The following is a 20531-nucleotide window of genomic DNA, read 5'->3' as shown; positions in this document are numbered from 1 at the left end:
CTCACTGTCGTCGTTTCGCACTGGCCATGGTTATTCCTATTTGTCTTTGAACGTTGGCGGTCCCATCCCCCTCGCGACCCCAGCCCACCTGCGGCCCCCTCTAGTCCCATCCCACCGGCCTGGTGTGGCCCAAGAACCGCACACCGGGTTGCGGGCCCCGGGCCTCCGGGTTTTGAATCTGGACGGTGTAACTTTTCCATCCACTTCCCCAAAGCACAGCGCTTTATCAAACCCAGATCGTGCGAACCGAGCACCGGCAACTGTAGCCCGTGCCCGGCGCCTGTTTGTGTAAATAAAGTTTTGTTAGAACACAGCCCCGGCCGTTCATTTCCGTGCCGCCAAAGCCGCTGTTGCGCCGCGTGGGCGGAGCCTCGCACGCAGCCGCGTCTGCGCCGTCGGCCAGGCCCCTCTGGCCCCTCGCGGAAAATCCGCTGGGCCCGGGCCGAACGGCGTTACACCGGGCGTGCATGCAGCTGGTGCATGCAGCTGGCGCACGGAGCGCGGCGCGTTAGGCCCGGGCCCCGTGCCGTGCAAACCCCTCGCGGCGCCGAGGCGCGGCCCGGCCACCGTCAGCGGGCGCGGGCTCCCCGTCCGCCCGGCGCGCGCAGCCCGCTCCTTGCTTCAGTGAGGCTTGGACTTTGGAGCAAGATTATCTCCGCCGGTGGAACGCGATCTGGCCTCGGTGACATCAGCTTCCTGACTTTAGCGCTCGTGGATTCTTTTCACGAACGCTTCGAGTCCTCTCTCCTCCAAGGGTCACTGCGGTTACCCACTTCTTGGGTTCAGATGGGAACAAAGCAGTGTATAGTGTGCAAATGCTGATTCAGACGCTGGGGAAAACGGTAAAGGAGAGACCTCGATTAAGCAACTGCCAACGGAAAATTCCAAAGGTGTGTCTGTCAGTAAGGCAGAGACAGCTGGAGACCCAGGAAACAGGGTTGGAAATTCACAGTGTCCTCCGAAAGGCAGAGGGAGTAGGAGGTGCCAGGCACCGTGGGGCACTGGGGACATCTAGTGGTGAGGACTGAGTCAGGCTCACGGGAAACGAAAATGCCAGACCGAGACCCCGGGTCCAGGCAGAGGCTCTCTCAACTCTCTCGTGGAATCAGAGGCATTTGGTAGGGGATGGGGGACAGTCATGAAATGTCACTGTCAGCAAGCTGGGATTGAACAAACACACTCAGGTCCAAACACACACAAAGCTTTCTGCTTCCCTTAGGCAAGTTATTTTAATATTTTCAGGGTTTTTTTGCATTAAAAAAAAAAAGCTTTTTTTAAAAAAAATGTTTTCATTCATTTTTGTGGGTGGAAACTTTCGGGGTGCTAGAGAAACATATGTGAGAGTTCCAGCTCTGTGTCCTGCCTACTGCGGTGTGTGCGCTGTGCCATTCAGGCCTCCTGGCGAGGCCGCAGCTGGGAGACTCCAGTGGTGGGGGTGACGTGCTCGGAGCCAGGGCCAGGACGGGACAGGGACGCACGCGTGTGCCTGACCACAAGGCCACCTCCTCTCTCCACAGTCTGCGTATTTCTTTGCCTTTCAAATTCTTAAGGTAGCGGGTAGTTTATTTAGAAGCGAAGAGTTTGATTTTCTTCATTTTCATAGAAGGGTCTTGTACTGTCCGCCACTTTGTTCTGATATTAAATGAATCTTTTTATAGAGAATTTTAAATTACCTGTGTGAAAGATCTCTGTATCTGGTCACAAAGAAACACACTTTTATGCTTTTTCACGGTGAATGCGTCTAGGCACGAGGCAGTTTGACTTGCGGCTAAAATCCCTGAGGACTTTTATCCAGCCCAGGAGAAAATGGCTCTTTATTCTCCTTGTGTGCCACTTTATTTCTCCCCAGTCTATTGGGTCTCAACTGGGATGCAGTTTTGCCCCCCAGGGGACATTAGGCATGTCTGAAGACATTTTGGGTTGTCATGACTTGGGGAGGGGGTGCTCCTGGCATCGAGTGGTGGGGGCCGGGGATGCTGTTCCACACCCCGCAGTGCCCAGGGAATGACCCAGCCCCAACGTCAGTGCCAAGGGGCAGACCCTGGCCTAGAACGTGCGCTGACTCCCTAAGCAGCGAGCATCCATGGTGAGCTTCTGACTGGCTGGGTGAATGAGGGAACAGTCCTCTGAGCCCTTGGAAATAGTTCCGTCTCACCAGCCTGGAATGGGGAGTCACTGCTCGTCCGCGTTGAGGCACTCCTGCAGAGCTACTGTTTGCATTATATCTGGAGGAGCAGCCTCTGTCCCCCACCCTTGTCCTGGAACAGTTGTGCAAACTGGTCACCTCTTCCTTACCCAGGCTAGCAGGTCCTGCCTCTGAACCTTGAGGCCTTAGGGAACTCCCTGTTGCCTGCAGCCCCCACTGCTCGTCCTCGCTCCGCCTCTCTTCAGGGCTGAGCGTGCAGAGACCAGAGGGTGGACCCGACCAGCCGGCTTCCGTGGCTCGGTGTCCGGCAGGCGCCCGTGGCCCCGCCAGTGCCCACGTCCCCACAGGTAACGGAGCAGCCCGCAAAGACCATGCGCCAGGGCAGCCGTGCCCTCTGTGCTGGAAAACACTCAACTCAGCAGAGGGAGGGGCCTGGGCATTCCTGAGCCACCTTCTCTGCCCCAAAGGTCTCCCCATCACATCTGCTTTTCGCCGTGTGTCTAAAACCCCCACCCTAAAAGAAAGCACTGCCTGAATCCAGCGTAGTCTAGACTCACCTTTTAAGGGAAGATTTCTTCTACCCTGGGAACGGCCCTCTAACAGAGGACAACTTTATGGAGAAGGCGAAAGATAAGTGAGAATTCTTAGCATTTGGTTCGAAATTAAATCTGGCATTAGAATGGCTATCTTCTTTCAAATTCGTGGATAGAAAATTTTCAAATTAAGTCTCTCTCAAAATGAAAACACCAACTTGAAAAGCTATCTGCACCCCCATGTTCACTGCAGCATTATTCACAATAGCCAAGATGTGGAAACAAGCCGGTCTCGGTATCCGTCGATAAACGAATGGATAAGGAAGAGCTGATACATATGTGCAAAGGAATATTACTCGGCCTTGAAAAAGAACGAAAGCCTGCCATTTGCAACAACATGAATGGACCTCGAGGGCATTGTGCTAAGTGAGGCAGAGAAAGGCAGATGTTGTATGATCTCTCATATATGGAATCTTAAAAAAAAAAGTGCTCATAGGTACAAAGAACAAATTGGTTGTCACTAGAGCGGGGTTGGGGGTGGGTGAAATTGGTCCTAGCCATGGCCGCCGTGTCCCTTTCAGGTTCCAGGGCGCCCCTGTTCCTGCTAGCGATGCATCCGGACCCCCCACCCCCACGAGCCTCGATGGCAACGTCCCCACCCCCTACCCGCTCCCTCTTGCCCCCCAGGCACACCATGTGCTCCCCAAGCTGAGCCTTCCCGCTGCCTGTTCAGGGGAACCCCCTTTCCTTGGTACTGTGATCCCCGAGCAGTGAGCGCCCCAGGCTTCCCGACGTGGTCTTGCCAGAAAGAGGAATGGTGGCTGGCTCGGCTCCCGCCCCTCGGCCCTGCGCCGCCCAGCAGAACCCCCGCCACCAGCCCCACGTGGCCCTGAGCGCTGAAAATTTGGCCAGTCAGCCCGAGGAAGTGAATTTTACAGTTTATTTAAATCGAATGGAATTTAAATGGCTGCATGGCTACACAGCTAGTAGCCACCATATTGGATAGCTCGGCTTTAGAGCGTGTGCATGTGAATCCTTAATCTTCTTTCTTATTTATTTATTTAAGGTGAAATTCACATAACACAAAATTCATCATTTTGAAGCGAACGGATCAGTGGCATCGTTCGTACATTCCCAATGCTGTGCAGCCTCCCCGCTCTGTCTCGTTCCAGGACATTGTCATTACCCAAGGGAGAAGCCCCATCCTCGTCAGCCGTCACCCCCCACCTCCTCCCCAGCCCCAGCCGACCGCTCACCCACTTCCTGTCTGTGGATGTGCCTGTTCCAGGCATTTCACGTAAATGGGGTCACACGCTGTGGGGCCTTTCGTGTCCGGCTTCTCTCCAGAGCATAGTATGGTCAGGGTCCACCCACGCTGCGGCAAGTGTCAGCCCTCCCTCCTTTTCATGGCCGAGTGACACTGCAGTGTGTGCACAGACACGTTGTGTTGATTTCTGTACCGCCATGTTTATTTGTCTTTGGTCATGAGCCAATGGAGGACCAGGTCCCTGCTGAATTCCTTTTCTACAGTGGCGTTTAGAAGACAAAGCAGAATTACTGTGGCTGCCGACGTTAGGGTCCATGTCGGGAAGTCACAGAACCAAAGTCAGTGACTTCCAAAGCCCCAGCTTTACAGAAACAAAACACTCCTATTCCCCTCTTGACTCGGGTGCGTTTGATTTGATATCTTCATAGTTTTGCGTGTCCAGTTAATATTCTGCAAGATGACAGAGCCTCACAGCAAAGACTCGACCCAGGAGCCCAGAGAGCCGTGGGGACCAGGAGCCAGGGTCTGGGTGCAGGGAACCCAGACTGAGTCTTGGTCCCAGAATTTACTGTTCTGAGGCCCTGAGACATCACTTCCCCACTCTGGGCTTCATTTGACCCTTGTGTGTCACATGGGACAAGTCCAGTGTGGACTCGGAAGCCACGGTGTGCTGCTGGCACTCTTCCAGAGGCAGGTGGTGTGGCCAGCCATCCGGAGGGTTCTCCTCACCGCGCAGCTCTCGGCTCAGTGCCAGGGACAGCCGAGTCACCTCACTTTCTACAGACCCCAAGGAGACAAGGCCGCTGGGGGCGGGCGGAGGTGCATGTGCTCCCGTGTGTGTTCGTGTGTGCATGCACGTGTGTCAGCCTGCGTGTGTGGTGGGTACGCCCTCCCCTCCCTTCCTTAAGAATCCCACTTAAGTTTCCGTACGGCGACAGAGGACCAGGCAGCAGTAGCTCTGCTTGTAATCTGTGTTTGTTTCCAGGCCTAACCTCTGACAAGTCTGAATGTCCTTCTCTCCTTCCCTTTTAGAGGGTGCTGGTCCAGGCAGCGGGCTCGGCTCCCAAAGGGGCCCAGATGCAGCCAATCTCCCTCCCCAGAGTCCAGCAGGTGCCACAGCAGGTAACCACAGCACAGGTGACACAGAACGTGCTAGCACTTAGCGATCCGGAGCCCTTCCGAACTGTGCTTTCTTTGCTGTCTTTGCTGTTCCTTTTTCTTTGATGTCTTCGGTTCCTTACTAGAGGGTTCTTTGGAATCTGTTTCAGTTTTAAAAATCTTCCACGGCAGACAGTTCTGCAGCAAGCCAAGATGGTCTCTCATTCATCCAGAAATTCAGTGTTTGGGGCGCAAGCCCGTCCCTCAGTAGAACGCTGGGTGCGAGGTAGACAGGCAGACGGAAAGCGAAGGTTCTAGACCGAAGGGACATGGAACCTCCTGGGAGGCAAAGCCTTCGGCAGGCAAGTGTTGTACCTACAGACGAGTGCCATGACTGAGGCAGCGCCTCTAGTGCAATTAAATTCTCTGGGAACAGAGCTTGACAGCGTGGGCTCCCCAGCGCAGCCCAGACCATCAGCCGAGCCGGTGGAGTCTCGGGGAGCAGAGGGCACCCCTTTCCTGGAAAAGGCCAAATGTTTTGGCTTTGTGGGCCGGACGGTCTCTGGCACCACCTCTCAACTCTGCCTTGTCTCCAAAAGCAGCCATAGTTGTAGAGAAAGGGGCGTGCCTGTGTGCCAATAAAACTTTATAAAAATGGGCAGGCCAGATCGGGCCCATGGGCCAGAGTTTGCTGATTCACGCTCTGTAAGGCGTGGTTTCGGGGGGAGGAGCAGAGTTCCTAGTGGGCCCACGAGGGAACCGGCAGCTCTGTCTTGGCTCCTAGAGAGAGGGGAGACCAAGACCGATGTGATTCCAGAAGCTTCCCCTCCTCTGTGGGTCTGGGCCTGCCCCACCTCTTCTGTGGGCAGCCCGGACTTGTGGGGTGACTTGTGCGGTTCACCCAGTCCCCCAGGGCAAAGCCCACTCTGCGCGGGAACCTCTGGGCTCGCGACATGCTTTCATCCTGGGGTGGAGCGTGTGCGAGTGTGCGCCGTGCTGGGTGTCCTTGGAAGTGGGACTCGGCTTCTCACAAAGGCCCAGAGGGGGGTCACGATGAGACCCAGCCCTCGATTTTGTCACCCAAAAACAAGGTTGGATTAGGCATTGGCTAAGGATTCCTCTGCGGCGAGCTTCTGAAGCCCCCCATACAGAGCTCTGGGCCTCCACCACCGGGCCAGTGTCCCTCGGGGTCACCAGCCGAGCTGCTGACCTGACGGGGATCGGGCCAGCTGTGCTGGGCTCTTCCCTCACCCCGCCCTCCACACCCCACTCCAGGCCCATCGCTCCTTCCGACCGCTCAGGCCATGGGAGCCTCTCCCCAGCGTGGCTCCCAGGACGCCCACCCTTCTGCAGGGCGGTGGGCACCAGGACCACTGAAGGGAGCATGGGGTGGGGGATAGATTGTGACCAGCTGGAGTCCTCCGCCCTAGCTTTGGCGGGGCAGGTCCCACTCAGAGGCTGCGGTTCTGTGCACAGCTCTGGCTTCGCTGCCCCACAGGACTGACCCTTCTGCCCGGTGGCCAGTGGTCTGCAGGGACCTTCCCAGCCCTGCTCCGCAGCCTTGCTCCGAGCTGTCGGCAGGCCGCCTCCCACCACAGAACAGACGCCACGGCCTCGCTCCCCTGGTGAACGGAGCAGTGACGGTTCCGTTCCTGCGGGGCCTTTTGGACCGTTTCTCCTCGTTTCTTTCCAGAAGCGCAAACCGTGGGTGGGAAAGATGTCACATAGTCCTCACTGTCCGTAAAAGGCACTAGCAGTTGCCTTCAGTTTGAATAGTGTGAAGTCGCCCCCCGGAGGACAACTGCGCGTAACACGAACTGTCTGATGTTTCAGGTGCAGCCTGCGCAACACGTGTACTCCCCCCAGGTGCAGTACGTGGAAGGCGGGGACGCCATCTACGCGAATGGAGCCTTGTACGTGCCTTCCTCTCCCCTACAGACAGCCCCAGGCCATGTCGGGACCTTCCCGCCGCCCACCCCATCTTTGCATTTGGGGACGTGTTTGCACAAACCCCTCTCCTCGCCCCTGGATGATATGTTGGAACGACGACAATGGCAGTCGGGCCTCAGGGCCCTGTGGAGATTTCAGAAATCACACACCTTTGTAGTTTTTACTCCTAGAAAATTCAGCCTTAAACAAACTCTAATCCAACTTCTAAGTGTGAAGTGTCAGGCTTCACAATCCACAAACCGTTTCCACCTCTGCTTTCTCATCCTGGCCTTCGTTAACCTCCAGCTTTGTATGATGTCGCAGCGACTTGATTTGCCACTAGTCAAGGGTTTCTAGGGTTTTCTGGTTGAGAACTATGTGATGCTTGGAGCAGAAAGTGACACATTTCCCAGGAAGCTCCTTGTGCTCGAGACACACATCCGTTTGCTCATTTGACTTCAGCAAGTCCCCTTCGGGGGTTCAGGGGGAGGGGGTGCGAGGGTGTGCTCGTGGTCAGAGCTATGTGAGCTGCAGCACAGCTCTGCTGGTCCCGAGCCACACACGGACCCAAACGAGCGCGTGGAACACTCGTGACATCGAGCAAGGTGTGGCGGTTGTACAGCGTCAACTTCCTGGGTTTGACTGTGGTACAGCTATATGTGGAGGAGGTTATTGATCCAGATGCTAAAGGCATATTAGGATTACGAATTATTGGTATGACTTAGAAATTTTTTATTATGTAATTTTATTTTTTTTAACTTTTTGTTTGGAAAGAATCATAGACTTACAGGAAGTTGCAAAATCAGTATACAAGGTCCCATGTACCCTTCACCCAGCCTCCCCGGGTGGTGGCACCCTCAGGGACATTGGGACAATACCAGGCAAGTGGCACTGGGATGCTACCGCTGACTAGCCTGTGGGCCTTGTTCAGTCTCAGCAGCCTTTACGTGTTGGTGTACGCGTGCGCGTGTGCGTGTGTCCCCGTGCGCGTGTGTGTAGTTCCGTGCAGTTTTATCCCACATTGAGATTTGCAGAACCACAATGAGATGCAGAAATGTTCCCTCTCCACAAAGGAGCTCCCTCGTAGGACCCCTGAATACACTTTGAGTTTTCAAATGACCAGTGTTTTGATGAGTCAGGCTGACGTCCTGAATACTTTCAGAGACGATCGCTTTGAACTTGGCGCTGTGTGGGCGTGTCATGCCTGACGAACCCCGTATGCTCAATGTCGTGGGGCTTCCGCTTTTACGGGAAGTTTTGCTGGAGTCCTTCAAGACTCAGAGGAGACCCCTTCTCTCTCTCTGGCAGGCGGACGGCCTACGCCTACAACCCCGAGCCACCGATGTACACCCCGAGCGGCGCTGCGTCCTACTTCGAGGCCTCGGGCGGAGCCCAGGTGACCGTGGCAGGCTCCTCCCCGCCCGCGGTCCCCTCCCACAGCATGGTGGGCATCACCATGGATGTCGGGGGAAGCCCCATCGTCTCCGGTGCGGGAGCCTATCTCATCCACGGGGGGATGGACAGCGCCAGACACTCGCTGGCCCACACTTCCCGGTCGTCGCCAGCTACGGTAGGTACGGGGCCCCGAGCAGACGGTCAGCAGCGGGCCGGGCCGGTGCGGAGCGGGCGGCGGGAAGCCGCAGAGCCCGGCAGGGGCCTCGGGCCCTCGGTGGGGGGAGGGCAAGGCCGCCGCGGGCTCTAGTGAGCGCCGCGCATGAGCGAAAGCCCTGTGCGCCGGCGGTGCCATCGTGGTCGCCGCGGTGGCTGTCGTCAGCCTCTTAACGGCGTGGGTCCGTCCGTCCACACGGAGCTCCGAGCTCTAGTCTCCATGTTCACATTTCTTTGCGTTAACACGGGCTGAAGCAGACTTGGGGGCATACAGCCCCCCGAGTGCTGGCGCACGTGCAGATTCGTGGAACCGCCGCCACGCTCCAAACTCGCCGGGGTTCGTTCGGGGTCACGACCCCCGCACCCGCAGCCCTGACCGCCGCTGACCCCTTCCCGGTCCCTGCGGGTCCGCCTTCCCCGGACCATCCCATGAACGGATGACCTTTTGAGTCCGGCTGCTTTCACTCAGTGTGTCACCCTCGAGGCCATCAGGTCGCGGCATGGCCGGTGCCCCTTCTTTGTGAATGAATCGCGTCGGCCGCACGCGCTGAGGCCCCCCGGCGCGGTTTCCATCTGGGAGCGCCGCCTGCGGCCTGGGGCGCACAGGCACCTGCGAGGGGGCTGCTGGCTCCGCGGGAGGCGGGCGTGCGCTAGGCCTGGTCAGAAGTCACCTGCGTCTCCCCAGGGGCGAGTGGCGGAGACGTACAGCGGTTCGTGTCCCTCCTCCTGGCCGCCAGCACTCCTCCTCGTCCTGCGTTTTCCACTTGAGCCTTCTGGTCTGGTCTCTGGTCGGTGTGTGAGCTGCGTCTCCCTGTGGTTCTAATTTGCATTTGTCCATTACTTTATATTGGTTTCACGTGTACAGCAGGAGGGTTAGACATTTATGCAGTGACCCCCCTTCTATGTACATCTATGGCATGGGCTTTATGGCCAAACATTGACCCTGTACCCCCTGCCCATCTCTAAACCCTCAACTCTCCTATAACTACTAATTTTACGGCTTCTTCCCTTCACCTTTTCGCCCAGCCGCCCAAAACCTTTCTTTACCACTAATGATGGTAAGCCGCTTTTCACATGCTGATTTGCCTTTTTTGACAAGAGCATGCTTTGGATGTCATGCCTGAGAACTCTGCTTATCCCCAGATCATGAAGAAATGCTGTTTTCCTTGAAAGAGTTTACGTTTGGATCTGCTTCATTTTGAGATAACTTTTGTATAAGAAGAAAGATTTAGTGAGGTTTATTTCTATGCATTTAAACCACCAGTTGTTCTAACATAATTTGTTACAGACTACCCGTCCTCTACTGGACTGCTTTTGCGCCTTTGTCAAAAATCAACTGGCCATGCGAGGGTCTGCTTCAGGACATTCCGTCCTGTTCCATTGATCTATGTGCCAGTCCCTTTGCCAGCACCACAGTCTTAATTACTTTATTCTCCAACTTGATTCTTCTTCGATATAGTCGAAGCTAAATTTAGAATTTCCTATATGAATCGTAGTTTAGTTTATATCTACAAAAAAATTTCTAGTAATATTTGGATTAAATAAGCATAAAGCCTGCAGATCATTTTGGGGAAAACTGACTTCGGTCTTCCGCTCCATGAATATGGTATGCTTTCCCACTTATTTGGATCATCTTCGATTTCATTCATCGGCATTTTGTAATATTTAGCAGGCAGATCCTGTACGTATTCTGTTAGATTTATACCTACGTATCTCATGTTTGTGGAGCCATCGTAAATGGTATTGATTTTTAATATCAGTTTCTAACTGTTCGTTGCTAGTATGTGAAAATACAGTTGATTTTTGGCTGTTGACCTTGCATCTTGCAACCTTGTGGAACTCTTTAGTTCTAAGAGCTTTCGTTGTCTGCAAATAGGAACGGTTTTATCTCTTCCTTTCTAGTCTGGATGACTTTTATTTCTTTTCCTTGCCTCTCTGCACCAGCAAGACCTCTCGAACTCTGTCGAATAGGAGTGGTGAGTGTGGACATCCTTGCTTTGTTCCCAGCCTTAGGGGCAAAGCTTTCAGCCTGTCATTGCTAAGTATGATGTTAGCTGTAGGTTTTCATAAGCGCCCTTTTTCTGCTGGAGGAAGTTCCCTTTTATTCCTAGTTTTCTGAGAGTCTGTATCTTAAATGGATGTTGAGTTTCATCAAACACTTTTTCTTCATTGATGTGATCCTGGGTTTTTCTTAGACCATTAGAAAAGGCTTCCTCTTTTGGTTTGGCGCTAATCTCTTGAAATAGAAGGTGATGTTCTGCCTCATCCCTGTTCTTTTTGGTGTTTTTTGGGGTTACCCTGATATCTGAGAGGCTCCCCGGGTCTTTCCGTGTCCAGAGCGCTCCCCAGGACCTGGCTCCAAGGATAGGCCTGGAGAGAAGTTGCTTGCTTCCTGGAGGCCACAGCATGTGGGACGGTGCCTGCTGCTTGATCCGAGGTGCTCCAGCTTGTACCTCGCCACTCCTGGTCCTATTAGTGCCATCGGCTCACGGGCTGAGCGGCCACAGAGACCAGACACGCTTCTCTCTCCGAGGATTGGCTGGGTGGACCTAGGTTTAGAGCTGTTATGGATCAGAGAGTGTGTTTCACGGACTTCATTAACTTGCATGAATACAACAGGTTCCTTGCTAGCAAACTGCATCAATTAGTAATAGCAGAAAATACTAGGATCACAGGCAACAAATTTACTGAAAAACGGCGGTGTTCTCTCTGGTCTTGACCGTCCTGGTTGCAGGCAAATGTGCAGCTCAGACCCCAGTCGCCTGTCTGCTGTGGTTTGTTGTCGGTTGCTTTTCAAGAATCAAGTTTTTAAATCAGTTGGAAATCCATGAAGGGGCCGTGTTCACACACACGCGCGCGTGCGCCCATGAAAGCCCCTGAGGAGTCTCACCTCGAATGAGGATTTGATCCCTAACTCTCCCTGCTCTGTTGTCTGTCGTCTTGTTTTTGGTGTGGGAACATCTCACGAGGACGCAGCAGAGATCCGAGGGACTTTCCGGGAGCCGAGAATGGAAACAGCCCTAGCCTGCGCGGAAATGAAGTGCGCCCTGGCGTTTGGCATCAGTCTTAGGACCTTGAGTTAATCTTGAAAGGGGCATGAAGACCTGGGCAAGCGCGGACATCCTCGCCTTGTTCCCAGGCTCGGGGGCTCATCGCCTCCTACGGCCTTTCTGCGTGATTTCAGATGTGGCGACACATTGTCTTGAGGCTTCATATCTGATTAAATTATCATCAGCATTATAAATCTTAAGAGCGAATTGCCCAAGTGATGAGTTTCTAATGAAAACTTCTCCTGGTTGCATTTTTCTTCTTAACGACGTGGAGCGGAGACGCTAGACGGAGACGCTTCCTCTGGTCATTTCTGCCCAAGCGGAACCTCCGTGACACAGTGTAAAGGGCAAAGTGCCCAGGACCCTAAATTTAAGGGGGGGCTCCCCTCGAGGGGCTAGCCCGCCCTGGCAGGGCCGTGGGCATGAGCCCCCCAGGTTTTGCTCCTGCACCCCCTTTGGCCCTGCCCCAGTCCTGACATCCCTCTGACCTAATCAGATTTATGTGCAGCATGCATATGTAATATTACATAATTTTAAAATATTTAATTAGCAAAATAAAGATGGGCAAACGATGCCTTATTTCCCTAAGCCAGCCCTCCCCTCTCCCCAGCGGTGAGCCCACTTTCTCCTCATCTTCCTACCTGGCTCTTTCTCCATGCGTAATTCTATGATTTATGTCCCTGCTCTCAAAATTCCACATGTGCTGCTTTCCTTCTTTTAAAATACTCTCTATTTTCTTTGAAGATCCAAAAGAGTTGCTCATGCATTTAAACTTTTATTTCTTCCTCCTGCGGTCACATAAGCTGTGTTTTAGGACAGAGGGTCCCCACTTTTCCCCATTCCTTCCAGGGAACACCCTTGTCCCAGAAGGCGTGGTCTCGATATCAAATTACGCCAGAATTAGCCTGCAGAGGCAGGTGTTGCTTCCACAGTGGTCATCACTGGCCCTTGGCAGGAGCAAACCCCGTGTCGCGGGTCCTCTTAATGAGGTTATTATGGTACAAATGGAATGGCCATCTGGGTAGACACAGTGAACTTGGAGAAGGCAGGAATATAGCCCTTAAGTCTGGTAAAATCATGCTAGGATTGTACATGAAAGGAAAGGAATTTTTTAAATTTCTTTTAAAAGTTTTAAAATATTGGCTAATTTTAATATACTTGAGAGCTATTAAAACTGGTCTGCTGTCTGAGATATAGTGTCTTGAGACACTATATCTTCGATCGCAAGTCGTTATGCATTTTCTGTCCTTCAGAATAAGCTGTTAAAGCAGGCATTCTGTTAATCATGTAGTGAAAACAAATTATGTTAAATGGCCAATCAAGAAGAATACATACGGCATCGCACCAAATCAAAAATAAAGATGAAGCGCCTGATAAGTCAAGAAGTAGATACACAAGTGGTGTACATAATACCGAGATGTGATGCAGACAGACATGACGTCAGGGAAAGCTGCCAGGCCCGGGGTGGGCATGGGGCAGCCCCGCGTCCATCCTTGGCTCTTCCATGCTGATTGACATGTGCATCCGTGCATGCATGTAGCACTTGGATAAAAATGTTAAAATAACAAATGACAGTCAGATATAAAATTAGTGTTTGTTTTAAGCATGTTTAAAGATTAAACCCTATATTCTCCAGCCACCAAGAGGACTGATCAAGGCGTTTGTACTTGTACAATAAGAATCCTTTGGTCAGGTCTGTAAGGAAGCCACTGGACTTCAAGGTCAAGTGTGAGATGCTCCTTTTCCAAGGATGCTGGACGCGCTGCCCACGCGGCGCTGGGACGTGGTGCCGCAGCGCCCTCTGCTGGATGCACGTGCGCACTGCGCCGTCAGTCCGGATTTCTGGGCATGGACCTTCTCATCTGGCATTTGAGGCTGGAAGTGGTTTCCTGGCCTTCATCGCCTGCAGATGTTTAAGCAACATTTTAATTTTAAACACAGCGAACACCTTGGGAATTTCCACTGTACGTTAATTCTCTGTATCAGTGGCCTTGTCTGGATCCTATTTAATAACTACGGGTTTTGGGGAATGGTCTTACACTGCAAATCTTAATTTGTATTCTTTCCTTCAGTACTCATAATGCCATACTTTTTATCCGTCGGTCTTAAATATGTCCAGCAAACCTCTGGGTGTTCCCAAGACCCTTTCAGGGGCTCCATGAGGTCAAAACTGTTTTCATAATACTGTTAACCCGTTAATTGCCATTTCCCCAGTGTTGACACTTGCACTGATTGGGCAAAATCAACATCGTTGAAACAAGTGGGTGGGCACGAATCAAGGCAGGAATCGAGGCTGAGGCATCACATGCTCCTAGAAGTCCCTATATCCTTCACCATCATGCGCTTACAGTAAAAAAGAAAAAAAACAGAGAAATAAATACCATATACTAGTTTCACTTGAGAAGGTCCTCGATGAAGCCATAACAATTATTAACTTTATGAAATCGCAATCCTTGAGTACACGTCTTTTTAATATTCTCTGTGACAAACAGCTCTTCTGTGGCCTGCCAAAACACGGTGACCATCTTGAGGAAAAGCTCCTGTGCAGATGAGTTATGAACAGAACTAGCCACTTCTTTCATGAAATGCCATTCATGCGTGAAAGAATAACAGACAAATTATAATTATTTGGATTGGAGAGGTGGCAGGCATTTTCTCAAAAATGAACGGGTGAGGCTGATGTAGCCAGGAAAACAACGGACAGATTTTTTTTTGCCAATACGTTTTCAACTAAAAAAAGAGAGAGAGGTTTTCAAAAATCAGTATCTTCCCGAGGAGGTTGGTAGCGATATTAACAAATGCGATATTTTTTCGATATTGTAAATGAAATGTGGCAACATTTGGAAGATCTGCAAACTCAGCGAATCAGTCTTTCCCAGTTACTAGAGCATGATGTTAAAACCATTCAAATTGCAAGAGACACTAACGGATTTTTAAATCAGTTGTATATTTTTTTACTGAGGTAAAATTCACATAACATAAAATTCACCATTTTAACCATTTAAAACTGTACAATTCAATGGGATTTAGTACATTCACAATATTGTGCAACCATTACCCAACCTAGTTCCAGAACATTTCCATCACCCCACAGGGAAACCCTGTCCCAATTAGCAGTCACCCCTCATTCCCCCTCCTCCAGCTCCTGGCAACCAATCTGCTTTTGTCTCTGTGGACGTGCCTGTTCCGGACATGTCACATAAACGGAATCACACACCAGGTGGCCCCTGTGTCCGGCTTCTCTCACTGAGCATTGCGTGTTCAGGGTCCGTCCGCGTTGTGGAGAGTGTCAGCGCCTCGCTCCCTTTCATGACCGAGTAATATTCCTTTGTGTGGATGGACTACCATAAACACCATTGCGTTTATCCATTCATCTGTGATCGATATTTGGGTTTTTCTGCATTTTTGCCATTATGAATAATGCTGCTATGAACATTTGTGTACCAGTTCTTGTTTGAACACCTGCTTCCAATTATCTTGGGTATATACCTAAGAGCGGAATCTCTGGGTTATATGGTTTAAGTAGGTTTATGTTTAACTTTCTGAGGAACTGCCAGACTTTTCCACAGCAGCTGAATCATTTTACAGTCTGCCGTCGATGTATGAGGGTTCCGATTCCTCCGCCTCCTCACCAACACGTATTTTTCTTTCCTTTTTGGTTTTTTTTACAACCATACTGGTGGGCGAAGTGGCATCTCACTGTGGTTTTAGTCTGCATTTCCCTAATGATTAAAGACATCGAACATCTCTTCATGTGTTTATTGGTGACACATCTATTTAAGTCCTTTGCCCATTTTTTATTTGGGTCACTTGTCTTTGTGTTGTTGAGTTGTGAGAGTTATTTATATATTCTGAATACGAGACCCTTATCAGATATATCATTTGCAAATACGTCGTACCATTGTATGAAATTCTTTTCACTCTCTTGATGGTGTCTTTTGATGCAGTAAGTTTTTAATTTTGATGAAGTCCAATTTATCTTCGATTTTTTCCTTTTCTTATGTCGTTTGTGCTTTCGGGCCATATCTAAGGTCTTGATGGGATTGCCAAAGCCAAGGTCATGAAGATAACCTTGTTTTACATGATTACCTCATGTTTTCCTCTAGGAGTTTTATAGTTTTAGGTCTTACGCTTAGTTCCTTGATCCACTTTGAGTTGATTCTTGTATATGGCATGAGGTAAAGGTCCAGCTTCGTTCTTTTGCATGTGGCTGTCCAGTTATCCCCGCCCCATTTGTTGAAAAGTTTATTCTTTCTCCATTGAATGGTTTTGACACCTTTGTCGAAATCAATTGACCATAAAGATGGGTGCGATAACTTCTAGACTCTCAATTCTATTCCAGTGATCTACACACCTTATCCTAGTACTATGCCATTTTGGTTACCTTACTGTGTAATAAGTTTTGAAATCAGGAAGTGTGAGTCTTCCAACTTTGTTCTTCTCTTTCAAGATTGTTTTGACTCTTCGGGGTCCCTTTCAATGTCATATGAATTTTAGGATCAACTTGTCCATTTCTGAAAAAGCAGTTGGAAGTTTAATAGAGAATTTTGATAGAGATTGCATTGAGTCCGTAGGTTTGGAGAGCATTGCTATGTTAACAATATTAAGTCTTTCGATCCATGAACATAGGATGCCTTTCGGTTTATTTAGGTTGTCTTTAGTTTCTTTCAACAATGTTTTATAGTTTTCGGCGTACAGGTACCTCACCTCTTCGGTTAAATGTATTCTTTTGATGCTATTGTAAATGAGACTGTTTTCTTAATTTCCTTAGAAATTAAGGAAATTGCTTAGAAATGTAATTTATTTTTCTATGTTGCTCTTGTATCCTATAACTTTTGCAAATTCATTTATGAGAGTGAATTTTTTTTTTTAATGGATCCTTCAGTATTTTCTACTTTTAAGATCATGTCACCCGTGAAGAGAGGTATTTCCTTCTTCCTTTGGGTACCCTTTTTTGGTGACTGTTGCCTAACTGCCCTGGCCGGGACTTACCGTACAATGCTGAGTAGAAGTGACGAGAGTGGACATACACAGAGTGGTCAGAGAGGCGACGGGCGAAGCAGTAACCCTCTCGCTCCTGGACTCGGCGCCGGGTGGCCCAGTCCAGGGGCGCTTCCTGGATACGTGTTCGGTGCCGCCGAAGCCTCTGTCTTCCCTGGGTGTTTGAGGACAGACGGCTTGTGCTTTGGGCTTATTTTCTTCCTCTGTGGTTTTCTCCCTGGAGTGATGGGCCGCAGAGTGTGAATTTTCGTTCTTCACGTACGAGTCAGGGTCGAGTCAGCGCATACGAACGTGGTGGTAGCCACACACAGTTGGGCGTTTCTTCCTTTGCATAGACCTGTGGCACCACCTCAGCTCTTCGCCTCCATGAGGTCTTTAGAACCCAGTTCAGAAGCCCCTTACCCCAGGAAGGCCTCCCTGATAGCTACGTGACTTTCCCCTGTGACTTCATTCTCATTTCCATATGACTTCTTTGCGCAGTTCATGCTTCATAAACATTCAGGAACTTATCTCTGTGACATGTCCAGCGGCCCCAGGGCTTCCTCCTCTGATGGCGGAGCCTGGGTCTTTGGCCACCTTGGTATTTTCCCGAAGCATCCAGGAGGGAGACCCTAGGCTCTGTGACAGGATGGCCTGGCCGGGAAGTCAGTGCCAGCAACTGTCCTTGGGATCTGTCGGTCACCTGATTCACGCTGGCAACGGACGACAGGTGTGGGAAGCAGCAGGAGATTATTCTGCTGGCTTTGCTTACGCGTGAACTTATGCAACAATTTACCGTTGGTGTTACGTGCACACGCAGACTCTGCATTCGGTGCAACCTCATTCTGCCACCTGGGCTCCTGGCTCCTCTCTGCACGTAACTAAGTAACATTCCCCACAGCTTCAGCTCGCCACTAACCCCCTCCCCCTGCCCGCTCATTCCTGGTTTTTATTTTGTAGGCGCTTGAATCATTATTTGGATATTAATAAAAACAAATCTTGGCTGATGCTAACCATCTGATTTCCTCTTTTTTTTTTTTTTTTCATTTTGTTTTGTTTTGTTTCTGCACACATTTTCTTTAGCTTGAAATGGCGATTGAAAACCTCCAAAAAAGCGAAGGGATCACATCACACAAAAGCGGTTTACTCAACAGCCATGTAAGTGTATGTCGCCCCGGTGGTCTGCCCTGCTGTGCGCGTACCTTCACGGGCACATTTCAGACACGAGCAAAGGTGATGGAGAAACACCTCTAAGGTGCTGAAATGGGGGGGAGGCCCCGCGAGGGGGCTACATCCTCGAAAATATCCCTCCGCAGCGTGGGGGAGACGAAGGCAGGTGCTCCATCCGTACAGGGAGATGGTCACAGCACCTGCCTCTTCGGGGCGTCTTGTGGGGATGAGGTCGTTTAATATCCGTGACATGCTTCCAGCAGTGCCTGGCAGATCACAAGTACTACAACTAAAGTTAATACTAAAAGAAGCAACGATAACAAAAGATGACACAGGATTGGGGATGTCGTAAAGATTCTTAGTTAAGTTTCCTGTGATCGGCATTTTGGAGAAAGAAAGGGTAATTTGAGAGAAGTGCAAAGCAACTCGTTCCCGATGATTCGGGCCGCGTGAGATCTGTGTCCTTCACTGCCTCCCGGGAAAGCCGTGGTCCTGGTCCCGTGCCAGGAGGTGCACAGTTTAGTGAGGCAGGACAGGGACGGAGGAGGTGACCGGCTATGAGTCAGCTGAGAGGAAAGCTCTGGACTCTTCACACCCCTCCCTTCCAAACACTCTCCATGGAGCTCAACACGTAACTGGAAATTGTCGGCTGGGCGTTTGGATCGTAGGACGGGCCACTGACGCTGGACCGGGCTGCTCAAGAGCTTAGGTTGGGACTTGACCCCCAATCCCATTCTCTTGAGAATTAAAGGATCGAAGGAAAACAAGGCCCCCTGAGTCACAACCCTGCGGCCCCGACGAGACTCCCATGACCGTTCGACGTCCAAAGTGAGGCGTGGCTCGGAAGGCAGCGGTTCGGGGCAGCAGCCCCGCTGGGGAAAGGCCTGGAACTTCCTCAGGCTCAGGCACGGCGGCCGCTCCAGGCACACGCGATAAGGGCCCCGTGCACCTCAGCCTCAGAGGCCGGTCACTGGAAGGAACAGCAGCCTCGCACCAGCTGTCTTGAAGGAAGAAAGCAAAACTGCATCAGACCCTGCCGAGGGACCCCCCAGGCTCGCGGGGCCGCGGTCATGCTGGATGATGTCGCCCAGTCGGCACGTCTGGGGAGGGAAAACCTTCCGGGAGTGCTTGGATGGAACACTCCCCGCCACCTGTCCCAAACTCACAGTGCCCTGGGTAGAAAAGCCTACAGAATGAGTCTGTTCAGGGACAGGCGTTCTCCGGCTGTCAGTGGACAGGCGTGGCCGCGTCACGGCCCGCGGGCTCCGCGCAAGGCCATCCTGGGGAGAAGCGAGAGAGGCAGGCAGCGCGTGTGCCCAGCGCAACGTAAAATGTCAACGGGGACACGCCCGGCCGCTGGCCTCCGGCTGCGGGGCCGCGTCTGGCCTTCCTGGGCCGCTCTCACTCGTGGCTGGACTTTCCGAACTAGAAAACCTCTGTGTCCGTTTTCTCCCTGGTGACCTGTGGTTGAGTCACCTCCTTCCATCAGGAGCTGTGAGGAACAGGAGCTGGGCCAGCGATCTGGAATCAAAGGGAACAGAAGGAGGATCTTTCTAGAGAGCAGACCCCACAGCAGGGTGCAGCCCACCCGCAGCCGGTCCTGCAGACGTGAGGGCCAGAGGGAGGGGACAGATGAAGAGTGTGACCTGCCGCACAGATGGGCAGTGTGTCCTGCTGACTGACACTTGCCCCAGTTTCAACTGGCTGAGCTTGACCTCTGGCTGGCTGGCTACACTTATTCCTGACAGTTATTGCCAGAGCTGCCTACAGCTGAGGTCGCCCTACTGTCCAGCGGCACTGGCCACAGTCCCAGCAGCTTTGCCAGCCCAGCCTCGGGACAGACGAGCCTGGCAGCGAGACGCCCCGAGGGCTCGTTCTGCTGGTGGCTTCTCAGACCCCAGTGACAGTGTCTCCCCAGCACCGGGACTGTGCTGAGCATGGGGACAAAACGAGAACTCATTCCAGGGAGTTTGGACTGGAGCACAGAAGCTCGGCAGGTGTGCGAGCAAACCCAAGTGTGCCTGGGACGCGGCGGGCACGTGGCGGGGACGTGGCGGGGACGTGTTGAAGAGGTGGCAGGGATACAGCGGGGAGGTGGCAGGGATGCACGGAAACGTGGCAGGAGGTGGCAGGGGACTATGGAGGTTGTGGGGACGCGCCATAGGACATGGCAGGACGATGCGGAGTGGGATGCGCGGATGTCGTGACGGCAGGAATACGGCAGGCACTACGGCGGAACGGCGGGGACGCAAGTGGCGGCACATGGTGTGACGCGGCGGTATAGTCATGGGGACGCGTCAGACACGGCAGGCAATAATGGTGACCGCGGCGGGGACGCGGCAGGTACATGGCAGGATTACGCGGCGGAGGCCATGGGGACGCGTGTCGAAAGGACACATGGCAGGTACATGGCGGGGACGTGGCGGGGATCGGCAGGTACATGGTGGGGATGCGGCGGGGAGGCCGTGGGGACGTGTCAGGGACATGGCAGGTACATGGCAGGGACGTGGCGGGGACGTGGCAGGATCGCGGCAGGGAGGCTGGCTCGGGAGCCACTGCTGTCTCCACGGAGCTGGGCCCCGCCATGCACCGTCTGGGCCTGCGTGTGTGGCGCCGTGCCCGGAGCCCAGGAAGGCTGTCCAGTGCCCTCCGGAGCCAGCCAATGCCAGGTCCCCCAAGCTCGCCGTGACGCCCTCGGGGTTCAGACCAGTGGGCGTGCAGGTCGAAGGAAGCTTCTAGCCTGATGCGAA

General features: G+C 52.2%; 1 protein-coding gene across 1 annotated transcript in view; it reads left to right on the top strand.

Annotated features, from left to right (window-relative positions):
• RFX2 (regulatory factor X2) overlaps positions 1-20531 on the top strand; it is an 84066-nt gene that overhangs the window by 43128 nt on the left and 20407 nt on the right. The window contains exons 3-6 of the mRNA XM_039878553.1: positions 4979-5068; positions 6878-6957; positions 8282-8543; positions 17695-17769. Coding sequence (XP_039734487.1) covers positions 4979-5068; positions 6878-6957; positions 8282-8543; positions 17695-17769 — 507 coding nt within the window. The remainder of the gene's footprint in view (positions 1-4978; positions 5069-6877; positions 6958-8281; positions 8544-17694; positions 17770-20531) is intronic.

Source organism: Pteropus medius, unplaced genomic scaffold (assembly GCF_902729225.1).
Source record: "Pteropus medius unplaced genomic scaffold, Ma_sr-lr_union100, whole genome shotgun sequence".
In the NCBI taxonomy this organism is placed as follows: Eukaryota; Metazoa; Chordata; class Mammalia; order Chiroptera; family Pteropodidae; genus Pteropus; species Pteropus medius.
Note: the sequence above shows the minus strand (reverse complement) of the source record. Positions and strands in the feature narration are given on the sequence as shown.